This window comes from Sceloporus occidentalis, unplaced genomic scaffold, assembly GCF_023333645.1.
Source record: "Sceloporus occidentalis isolate IW3139 unplaced genomic scaffold, rSceOcc1.0.p SCAF_55, whole genome shotgun sequence".
NCBI classification, from domain to species: Eukaryota; Metazoa; Chordata; class Lepidosauria; order Squamata; family Phrynosomatidae; genus Sceloporus; species Sceloporus occidentalis.
The window spans coordinates 1573940-1586417 of record NW_028317035.1 but is presented as its reverse complement, the minus strand read 5'-3'; the positions used below and the strand labels follow the sequence as shown (position 1 = coordinate 1586417).

The 12478-nt window shown below is 41.2% G+C and overlaps 1 protein-coding gene across 1 annotated transcript in view; it reads right to left on the bottom strand.

Moving 5' to 3' along the window:
* Positions 1-215: 215 nt before the first annotated feature.
* The window catches only part of LOC149287895 (unconventional myosin-XIX-like), a 53106-nt gene continuing 40843 nt past the window's right edge, over positions 216-12478 (bottom strand). Inside the window, exons 20-25 of the mRNA XM_089492264.1 lie at positions 7884-7993; positions 4559-4707; positions 4230-4359; positions 3758-3843; positions 894-1238; positions 216-332 (exon numbers count right to left, since the gene is read on the bottom strand). Coding sequence (XP_089348390.1) covers positions 216-332; positions 894-1238; positions 3758-3843; positions 4230-4359; positions 4559-4707; positions 7884-7993 — 937 coding nt within the window. The remainder of the gene's footprint in view (positions 333-893; positions 1239-3757; positions 3844-4229; positions 4360-4558; positions 4708-7883; positions 7994-12478) is intronic.

Below are 12478 nucleotides of genomic sequence, written 5' to 3'. Positions count from 1 at the left end.
CAGTGTGATATGTGAAGCTGCTGACCATGTGCAACCACATACAGAATTGGTTGGCAGCATTGTACTGCGACCAGCTGCTTGCAAAGTATTGTGTAAAATATTGATCTTTAGAGTCTTCTGGTGGTACAAGTAGATCTTTAAGATTTCTTTAGAACAAACATGGAAGTGTGGAATTTACAAGTCAGATTTAAGATGATTCATTACAGAAGAAGTCCTCATTGTGTCTTTTCCAACAAAATCTCATTGAATCCATTTATCCCACTGCTTAGGGCCTCTGGGCAGGTGTTTGCATAATGTAGTGGAGATCTCTTGTAGTGAAACTTGACCGATCCCTAAGGAAACAATAATAAGTTAATATTCTGTAGCACCTATTTCACTGATACAGAGATAAGTTCACCTTACCCGTTGTTTATGTATGCAGGTGGTATATAAAAATTTAATCTATACGGTTGTTATATAATGCTGGGGATAATGTTTCACCGGTCTATAATGGGAACATGTTAAGATATGGCAATGTGAAGCAAAAACCTCAAATGAAAGCTACATCACCTCGCATATCTTCTGATATCTTAGCAGAAGCCAGACATCAACCCCTTTAATGACAAAGCCCGTACATGTACGGGCTCAAAATACATTGTTTTCAATGGGTTTAGGGACCAGCCATTGTCCTTAAGGGGTAAAAATAAAGAAATGGTAAAATCAGAAGATGTTTCCATTTTATGTCTATGGTAAAGGGACCATATTTCAGATTTAGCACCAGTTCCTTGATATGTTCAAGGCCAAGCTTACCAAATGCTACTTCCGCATGACATTTTGAAAAGGCCCCATACATCTTGCATCTTAACCAAGCCTATGTAAAAGTCTTGTACTATTTAACAACTACTGAACTTTACCTGTGGTAGAGCTCTTATTGAAGTGATGCCAGGTTCTGACCGATTAGCTTCCACCCTGTAGCCATTATTATTTCTTTTTAGCACGTTCAAGCATGCAAAAACATAGAGGTGTCTGTTAAAAACATCAGCTACAATATTCTTCCTCAGGGGTGGTGCCCTAGATAAAACCAAACCAAGGATCCAGGTCTGAAAGACTACATTTTGAGCCAAATGTTTGTTCTGCAGACAATTGGTGTTGGATGAAGTAGCCAATCTAACTGAAGAGGCAGGCAAGGGGATGTGTCCGATTTCCATGTCTTCTGTAGTATTGTCCAGTTCCATAGCAGCCAATGCTTCCATTTTTTCCTTGAAGAAAAAAACAAAAACAGCTTGTGAGTTTCATAGACACAATGTGTTTTGTATATATATATTTTCTTTTATTCCCCAAGACGTAAACAGAAGCTATGGTAACCTCAATAAATCATATTAACATCTCATGGGTGAGTTCCCTGGTTACTAAATCCACAAATCTGAAAGCAAACCAGGCTTAATAATATATATATATATATATATATATTATTAAATATCCCCATTTTTTATGAACAGTTTAAGAAGTTCAATTAAAATTAAATTAAAAATGAAAACAAATGTGTTGCAATTAGGGATGGACCGATATACCGGTGGCTGAAAATGGCATTATCTGCAAAATGCTGAAATAAAAAAAAAAAAGTCTGAAAATAATCGTCCGCAGGGGCCCTGCTTCTTACCTCACTGTTGCTCACCCAGTGTGCGAGCAGCGTCTCTTGTACCGCTCGGGAAGCAGGAACCCGGCAGAGTTAAGTGAATTTATCTCACGTCACATGACCCTACTCAGTTCCTGCTTCCCCTGGGCAGCACAAAAAGAAGCAATGCAGAGGGAAGCAGCAGGGCTTCTGCAGAAGATCTGCAGTTCAGTTAAGGGGGCCCATTAACTTATGTGTGAAAGCACTTTGACATGACACTTAACAGCAGTTGAACCTTTGAATACATGGAGCAGAAGTCACCTTAACCCCTTCAATCCCAAGGGTTTTTTTGGTACCTCAAAGCCCAGAGCAATTTTGCCATTTTTGCGGTATGTCGGTTTAGCGATTCTCTTTTCTTGTGAATAGTGTACCCATTGTGACAGAATACCCCTTCACTTTGGTACTCTGTCCGGGAATCTTTACTTACACACAGTCTTCAAGGCTGCAGAGACGGCTCAGACACGAGGAGGGTAAAATAAAAGGCTGGGCCTGTTTTTATTTTTCGTCACAGGCATAACAGAAAATAAATAAATCAAAACAAAAAGCCTCGCTCTTGTGAGCACTAACTAATACAAGTTACTCCAACCTAACTGCAGTTGGACGGCTTATCCGTTCCAACAAAACAAAATAACACAATATATGCAATAATTGCAGCAGTCAGTGTTTTTGGCAGCTCTCTCTCTCAGGGAGCCAAATGATCTCTCTTTTGCCCTGAGACCAGGAGGCTACTTAACTGCCTCTCCCATTAATTAGTGGAACCAGGTGAGTACTAGGAGAGTATCCGATAATCTCCGGACTGGATTCCCACCTGCTGGTCTTCGGCTGCTCATAAACTGTGGAGTGGAGCACTGGCCCGCCCTACTCTCCAAATGCTCCACCCCAGGGACCCAAAACACACAAATAACAGCAACAGACGTTAATAATTCCAATATTAACAGTGCATCTCCCTGGGGCTAGTAAAACTATTGTGGGTAACCACCCTTCAAAATATAAGGGGATATATATACTCCCTCCATTATCATCCCCTGCTTTCTGTCACACCATGTAAACTATATATTGTTTTATCAAGGAGAGATAGAGCTTTCGTTTGATACCATAGTTGGATGATTAGCTGAAGATTTAGAATGAGAAATTTAGTAAAAACTAGCCAAGATTAGAAAAATACTCATTTTTTTACATTTTCCCTCTGAATCCTCACAAAATTAGGTAAAGTGATGGAAAATCCCCTCCAAGTTTATGAATTCAGGTGTCCTGATTTCAGAAATACCTCATTTATATAGATTTTCCAGACTTTCCCAGCACCAGGGAGCATACTATTAGGTGTACAATTTTGTATAATTTTTATGCCTATGGCTTAACGGGTTTGGGGGTTGTGAACGGGGGCAGGAGGGTTATACTGGCTAGATGTTATGCTAGGGCAATGGGATGTAAGGTTTTTTTAAGAATTTTTTCTTTATTTTTATATATTTTTTTTTATTTTATTTTTTTTTTATTTTTTTATATATATATATATATATATATATATTTTTTTTTTACACAGTAATGGTTAGAGGTCCTCCTAGGGACCTCCTGAACATGCCAGTGATGTCACAGTGACATCACAGCTCACAATTTTTTTAGTATTTATATTATTTTAATGATTTATTTATTTTTAAATGACTAACCGTTTTTTTTTTTTCCAGCTTTTCTGTTACAGGACGGGAGGGGGGAGTGAGAGAGATGGTTTCTCACTCCCCTCCCCGCGATCCCCCTGCACCGATCACACTGTGATCTCTATGCAGCGTCTCTGTGACTCATCAGAGGGCAGGATATCTCCGCAGTGACGCAACAGTTTACGTGTAACAGCTTGCCGGCTTTCATGCCGGAAGCTGTTACAGGCGATCGGAAAGCCAGCTTCTGCTGTCAGTGGGGAGTCCAGGCTGTGAAACGACACCCTGGTCTCCCTGAAGGGCTGGACGTACCGGGACGTCCATAGGGGTTTTAGTGGCCGTTTTTTGGACGTCCCGGTACGTCTATACGGGATTGAAGGGGTTAAATGAGAGAAACAAATATTGCAAGTATAGGGCACTTTTTGTTTACTTAGGAAAACAAAAATAGTCTTACTTTCCATTTCTTCCATATTCTTTTTATAACAGTTGCAGCCTTGTGCATTCTTTCAATGTTCTTCTTTGTAAGCCAGCGTCTAACAGCTAAGAAAAGAAATGTATACATCAGCACTGGAATGTATGTAGGCATCTATTGCTTTGCACAAACAGGACTATTTAAATTTTTCTAACATCACATATGGAAGGCTTTTAATTTATCTGATCAACCCACAAAATGGAAGTTTTCTTAAATAAAAATAAAACCACCTGGCTTTATAATTAGCATGTCTCTGCAAAGTGATCAACTGTTCTTTAAAAATGTAGCATTATTCCAAAAATGTTCAGGCAACATATGAAATTAGATTGAAGAAAATGCTTTGTGTGGAAACAACCAGTCTATAAGGTGAAACAGATATGAACTGCTCAAGATGCAGTAAAACAGAGTTTGCAAAAGCTGGAAGATCGGAGGTTTGCTGGCCCTGTCACATTACCTGCTTGGATAGTTGTTGCTGCCCTTTTCTGCTTTGCTTGCTTTCTTTGTTTATACCTCCTCCAGCAACACTGAATACAAAATGCCTTTTCTGAAAGTGACACTGTGCGTCTCTCTTCAAGTAGCTCTATCTATTAAGAGATGGGGAAACCGTTATGTGTTACAACTCCTATCTTATTAGCATATTTTAAACAAAACAAAAACACTGTCCACTGCTGGAGGTAAGATGTGTTAAAGATCAAACTCAATTTATCCAGACATCAATTTGTAACTTATTACCGGCCCCTTTGAATTACACAGGTAAGAGGCAGCCAAGCACACAGGTCTTACCGTTGCATGAGTCAGAAACACCTTGGTGGTGCCACAGTGTACAAGTGTATTATTTGGTGTAGATGGTTTTTGCCCCTTTGACAGGACAAGGTGAAGAATGTTCTGAACCATACACGTTATTTCATTTTTCTCCTCTAGAGACATATGGTCTGCAAACACAAATTGTAGCTATTACTAATCAAGTTCATAAGCATACCGTATACTTTAAAATCAAAGTAGTTATTGTTCATAGAACCTTAAAACCATAGAACCCCCCACTATAGAAAAATACAAATTAAAGTACCGGTACTATGTTTCTTAAAAAAAACAAACAAAAAAACCCCCCAAACATTTGTATTCATAACTGCACACAGACAAGTTATGTTTGACAAGGTGACCAGAGGAAATCATTGCAGATAAAGTCTCAACATGTTTCGCGGTGATTAATTTACATGCGGTGACATCATATCTCCAGCTATTATGGGCACAGCCAAGACATTTCACACAGATTATGCCCCTTTTTGGTTTTTGTGACCTCTGCCTAAGATACCGCTGTTTTTCATGAAGCATGATGAGATTGCAGAGAGGGTCAATCACAATGAAGGCTCTATTTTATAGTTAGTATCTTACATTAAAACCACCAGAAGAAATATTTTGAGGCTTTAACTATATGACAATTTATGCAGGCAAAAGATTTACCTCAAGAATAAAGTTTAGTGAGAACTTGATCCAATCATATGAAAAATAGAACAGTGAAAAGAAGAGATAAAAGTAGATGCAGAAATCCATAATGCTTGTTAGAAACTGAGAAGACAGAAAAAAAGAAATGTAAAAACATAGGAAAAGTAGGAAGGCATGTGTCCTACAATATTGCCCAGTGAATATTTACATAGTTCATTAACTATTCATCATGAAGTTAAAAGGCAATAGGCCGTGAGCTGACAACAGAACCTATGCAAATTGTTTTTGACGTACTGAATGCTTAAAACATATAAAGCAATTTATTAGGGCTGAAACAACGAATCGATAATCGATAACGGAAATCGATTAATCGAGTGATCGATTCGTTGTTGGAGCACTCGGCTCCTTTTACTTACCTCCGCGAGCGTTCCCCGCTTCCGCTACACGCTCTGCACTCTCCGCCTTCTTTTAGTTGCGTGACGGATGTGACGCGTTCCGGAGGTAAGTATTCTTCATGTCTGTGCGAACCGCTCTGTGCGAGTGGCTCCGTTCGCACAGAGCGAACCGCTCTGTGCGAGTGGCTCCGTTCGCACAGAGCGAACCGCTCTGTGCGAGTGGCTCCGTTCGCACAGAGCGAACCGCTCTGTGCGAGTGGCTCCGTTCGCACAGAGCGAACCGCTCTGTGCGAGTGGCTCCGTTCGCACAGAGCGAACCGCTCTGTGCGAGTGGCTCCGTTCGCACAGAGCGATTCGCGGGGGTGGGGTTCCAGGGGATGCAGGGCAGAGTGGGGGTGGGGATGCAGGGCAGGGTGTGAGTGTGGGGGCAGGGCAGGAGACTGGGTGCAGGGCAGAGTGGGAGACTGGGTGCAGGGCAGAGTGGGGGTGGGGATGCAGGGCAGGGTGTGAGTGTAGGGCAGAGTGGGTGTGAGTGTGGGTGCAGGGTGTGAGTGTGGGGGCAGGGTGTGAGTGTGGGGGCAGGGCTGGGTGCAGGGCAGAGTTGGAGACTGGGTGCAGGGGCACAGTGCAAAGTGCTGGGTGCAAAGTGCTGGGTGCAAAGTGCCAGGGCTGGGGCAAAGGGCTGGGTGCAGAGTGCCAGGGCTGGGTGCAAAGTTCTGGGTGCAAAGTGCTGGGTGCAAAGTGCCAGGGCAAAGTGCTGGGTGCAAAGTGCCAGGGCTGGGTGCAAAGTGCTGGGTGTAAAGTGCCAGGGGTGGGGCAAAGTGCCAGGGCTGGGTGCAAAGTGCTGGGTGCAAAGTGCTGGGTGCAAAGTGCTGGGTGCAAAGTGCTGGGTGCAAAGTGCTGGGTGCAAAGTGCCAGGGCTGGGGCAAAGTTTCTTGAACAGTAATAGTCCACCTATTTTCAGAATGTTTGGGGTTATTTTGTTTCATAAATATTGTGTTTGGGTTTTTGTACTTTGAAAATATTGTTTTTTTATTACATCATAACAAAATAAGAATGTTAATGTAAATTTGAAGTTGTTTTTTTAACATCCAGTTCATTAAATTATTTTAAATAAACAAAAAATTTGCATATTGTTTTTTTTATCCGATTAATCGATCGAAAAAATAATCGGCCAACTAATCGATTATTAAAATAATCGTTAGTTGCAGCCCTACAATTTATACATATTTGTACTTTTATCAGAAATCAATTCCCTGATCCATTCTTTTTTTGATCTCAGGTTGTTCACATGGAGTTGTGGAAATATAACTCTTATTATCTCTAATCCAACCTTCAACAGCCTGCTATCATAGAGCTTCCTGGTGTCTACTGATCTAAACATCTTTTTTATGAACCAAGAGCAGGTTAACATCCTTTCACGCACTGTTTTCAGTTTCATTAACCCCTTCGGTCCTCTATGGACATACCGTTACGTCCAAAAACCGCATCCCAATAATCCCCTTTGGACGTACCGGTACGTCCTGCCCTTCTTGCAGCGGCAGGAACACACCCCTGTCGCTACACGGGAGATCAGGCTGTTTGACAGCCTGGACTCCCCCCTGACAGCAGAAGCCAGCATCGCTGGCTTTCTGCTGCCCAATCTCATGTAACAGTTTCCAGCACAAACGCCGGAAAACTGTTACATTTTTGAAATACACGATCGCTCAGATGAGGCACAGACACTGATCTCTATGCAAGTCTGTGTGATCGGTGCAGGGAGAGTGAAAAACCTATATAAAATTAAGTATTTCTGAAATCAGGACACCCGATTAGATAAACTTGGGATAGGATTTTCCATCACTTGACCTAATTTGAGGATTCAGAGGGAAAATATATAAAAAAAATTAGGGTTTTTCAAATTTTTGCTAGATTTTAGTAAATTTCTCATCCTTAATTTTCAGCTAATGATCTAACTATGGTATCAAACGAAAGCTCTACCTCTCCTTGAAAGAACAATATATAGTTTACATTGGTACACTATTCACAGGAAAGGAGAATAATCGCTGAACCGACACATGGCAAAATTGCTCCGGGCTTTTAGGTGCCAAAAACCCCTGGGACTGAAGGGGTTAATATGAACTTTCTAAATTAAACTCTCAAGCTGTTCATCAACAAAACAGTGTCAAATGGACTGATGCTGCCCAGAAGATGGCAGTGTGTCATTTAGTAAATACATTGAACCTTAATCTTAGCAGATTTATAGTAAATTGAATCTAAATCTGAAATACCTTTTTTCTTCTTGGCTGGTGAGATGCCTTTCATATGGTTTTCCATTCTATGTCTAAAGTTTGCAGGGGCAATCACCCCGTACCTTTCCACAAAGCTTTGAAACGAAATCCTACAGAGAAAAAGAAGCTTATCAATGTTCACTGTTGTATTCTACATTTAACCAATGCTCTGTATTACTACTTTAAAATCTATATCATCCAATGTGCAGGGGATCCGAAAGGAAGGAAAGCCCAGGCAGGTTGTGGTGGTAGGGGTTTCAATAATCAGGAAAACAGACAGGGTAATCTGTAGCTCTGATCGCAGCAACCGAATGGTTTGCTGTCTCCCGGGTGCCCAGGTTCGTAATGTTGCGGACAGAGTGGATAGATTATTGGGAGGGGCTGGTGAGGATCCAGCTGTCTTGGTGCACATTGGCACCAATGACATAGTAAGAGGAAGATGGAGTGTCCTAAAAGGTAATTTTAGGGACTTAGGTAGTAAGATTAAGAAAAGGACCTCCAAGGTAGTATTCTCAGAGATACTACCTGTGCCATGCGCTACACCAGAAAGGCAGCGGGAGATTAGGCAGCTAAATGCTTGGCTGAAGTCTTGGTGTAAGAAGGAGGGCTTTGGGTTTTTAGAGCACTGGGCTGATTTTGCTTTGGGGTACAAAGTCGTGATGGATTGCACCTAAATGCAAGAGGGTCCAATGTGCTTGGGGAGAGAATGGCTAGACGGTTGGAGGAGATTTTAAACTAGGAATGGGGGGGAGGGAATAAATACCGGGCTAGACAGTATAGAAAGGGAAGGCGATTTACTTAGTAACCAGGTGGGTGGATCTGGGGGCTTGGTCTATACAGATAATAGGGAGAAGCATATATTTTGCCCCCCAAAGCAAGGACAGAAAGCGATTGCAGCATCGGTGTTAAATGACAAGCTAAAGGTCATGTCTACAAATGCTCACAGTTTAGGGAATAAGATCCATGAACTTGTAACAGTTGTGGCAACTGAGAATGTTGATATAGTGGCTGTTACTGAGACATGGTATAATGAGAAAAATGACTGGGACATATCAATACCGGGGTACTCTTTATATAGAAAAGACAGAAAGGGCAAGAAAGGGGAGGGGTGGCCCTATATGTGAAAAATAACATAAAATCTAACTTAATACAAGTTGGTGAGGAGAACTTAGAGTCGGTTTGGGTTACAGTACAATTTGGCAAAAGTAAAGTAACTCGCATAGGTGTGATTTATAGACCCCCAGGACAAGTAGAAGAACTAGAAAATCTATTAGTGGAGGAAATAGCTAGAATGACAGTGAAAGGGGATGTTATAATCATGGGTGACTTTAATCTCCCTGATGTAAACTGGAAAACGAAAGTAGCTGGTTGTACCAGGAGTGCGGATATTCTAAACTACTTACTGGGATTATCTTTAAAACAGGTAGTTGAGGAACCAACTGGTAAGGAGGCCATATTGGATTTAGTGTTCACAAATGGAGATTTGTTAACAGATATTTCTGTAGGTGAAAGTTTGGGATCTAGTGATCATCAGTCTGTGTGGTTTAATATACGAACAGTGACTGAGTCACACCACACAAAAACAAAAGTTTTAGATTTTAGAAAAACTGACTTTTCTAAAATGAGAAAACGTATAGAGGAGTCATTATCAGACTGGCACAATTTAAATGGCGTTCAGGAGAAATTTGTAAAAGCTGTTTTATTGAAGATAACAGAAAATTGTATTAGGCTGGTCAGTAAGAGTAAAAAATTAAGGAAACCGCTGTGGTACTCTGCAGAAGTGGACAAAATCGTGAAAGACAAGAAGTTAGCCTTTAGTAGATACAAAAATACCCAAAGTGAGGAAGATAGACAGATCTATAAAATTAGGCAGAAAGAGGCAAAGAAAGTTATAAGATCTGCCAAATCACATGCAGAAGAACGAATTGCCCTCTCAGTAAAAAACGGAGATAAAACATTTTTTAGATATATAAATGAGAAAAGGAAAGTTAAACAAGGATTAGTTGGACTAAAAACAAAAGGAATATATGTAGAAGAGGATAAAGGTTTAGCTGACTGCCTCAATGAATATTTCTGTTCAGATTTTACAGATGAAAATGATGGAATGGGACCTCAGCTGGGAAAAAAGACTGAATCACTTGAAATATGTGAGTTTATCGAGGCGGAGGTTCTACTTCAGTTGTCTAAGGTAGAGACAAATAAGTCGATGGGGCCTGATGGGATACACCCCAAGTTATTAAAAGAGCTTGGGGGTGTACTAGCAAAACCATTAACTGATATATTTAACAAATCATTGGTAACGGGAGTTGTCCCTGGGGATTGGAAAGTAGCGAATGTTGTGCCCATTCACAAAAAAGGCAGTAGGGAGGAGTCGGGCAACTACAGGCCAGTTAGTCTTATATCTGTAGTGGGGAAATTAATGGAAACAATGTTAAAGGAAAGGATTGTTGAACATCTGAAGTCACATGGGTTTCAAGATCAAAAACAACATGGGTTTTCCTCAGGAAGATCTTGCCAAACAAATCTTATTGATTTTTTTGATTGGGTGACTTAAGTAATTGATCAAGGTGGTGCAGAAGACATTGCGTATCTGGATTTCAGTAAGGCCTTTGACACTGTCCCACATAGAAGACTTATAAATAAACTGCAATCTCTGGGTTTAGATCCCAATGTTGTTGAATGGATTAAGGAGTGGCTGAGGGACAGACAACAGAGGGTTGTAGCGAATGGCGTATATTCAGAAGAAGGTCTTGTTACCAGTGGGATACCTCAGGGATCTGTACTTGGACCCATTCTCTTTAATATTTTTATTAGTGATATTGCAGATATTGCCACCATGCCCCGATATGCCTTTTACCCCTATATGCCACTGAGATGCCACTGTGCCCCCTGATATGCCTTATAGCGCCTTTATGCCACTGTCCCCCTGATACACCTTATAGCCCCTTTATGCCACTGTCCCCCCTGATACACCTTATAGCCCCTTTATGCCACTGTCCCCCCTGATATGCCTTATAGCCCCTTTATGCCACTGTCCCCCCTGATATGCCTTATAGCCCCTTTATGCCACTGTGCCCCCTGATATGTCTTATGCCCCCCCGATATAAGAAAAACTGACATCACTAAAATTGTTTTTTTATATTTATATTTATTAAATATAGACAAAAAAAAATACACAATACAATATAAATATATATAAATATATGGACAATAAATCAAATATTATAGACATAAAAAAAAAAAAACCACAAATGCACATAATTAATAGATCCCGCAAAAATTCTACCTGCCCCACCAGGGGTTAATATATCAACAGAAGAAACACAGGGCAAATGAGCATAAAAATAAAGATAATACTTACCCAGTGCTGCTTACTTGTCCTGTTTTTCTTCTGTTGATATATTAACCCCTGGTGGGGCAGGTGGAAGTGGCAGTGAGATGAAGTAGCGAGGTTGCGCACATCGCGCACTAAAATCCAAATCCCCAGCAGGCGCTGCAGCGGGACCTGGATCCTCTCCGGCAGCCGGTAGGGGTCTGTGTGATGCGCGAAGACAGCCGCTTCTCCCCTCCGCTTCCGTTGGGGCTTCCATGATGGAAGCCGCACCGGAAGGTCACGTGACGCCGGGTTCAGTAATAGAAGCCCCGGCGGAAGTGGAGGGGAGAAGCGGAGGATGTCTGTGTGTTTTGCACAGACCCTCACCGGGTGGCAGAGAGGATCCAGGTCTCCTGCAGCTTTGCGGGGGGGTCTGGATTCTACAGTTATAATCCGATCTCTATTTGAGATCGGATTATAGAAGGACGGGAGTTTTTCAGAGCGTTTGCTCTGAAAAACATAATTTTATAAATCGATAAAAATCGATTCAACTAATCGATTATGAAAATCGTTGACAACGATTTTCATAATCGATTATTATCGATTTTATCGATTCGTTGTTGCAGCCCTAGTATTGTGTACAGTACTGGAGACCATATCTCCTGAAGGATATAGAAATGTTGGAGAAAGTGCACAGAAGGGCTACTAAAATGGTTTATGGATTACAAGATAAACCTTACCAGGACAGGTTAAAGGATCTTAACCTATATAGCCTGGAAAAAAGACGGGACAGGGGGGATATGATAGAAACATTTAAATACTTAAAGGGAATCAACAAGGTAAAGGAAGAGAGTTTATTTAAAAGGAGAAGTACTACCACAACAAGAGGACACAAGCATAAACTAGAGGGGCAAAGGTTTAATGGTAACATCAGAAAATATTACTTTACGGAAAGGGTAGTGGACGCATGGAATAGCCTCCCAGCAGAAGTGGTAGATGTTAATACAGTAAAGTCATTTAAGCAAGCATGGGATAGGCATAAGGCCAAGCTAGATATAGGATAAGGGCAAGTACTAAAGGAAAATAATCAGAGGTTGGGCAGACTGGATGGGCCTACTGGTTCTTATCTGCCGTCACTTTCTATGTTTATATAAAATCCATTAAGAATTAGTAAACTCTTTATACTCCTGGTACTGCTTACATATATACACCAAATCAGCCATAACTTTATGACCACCTGCCTAATATTGTGTAGGTCCCCCTTCTGTTGCTAAAACAGCCC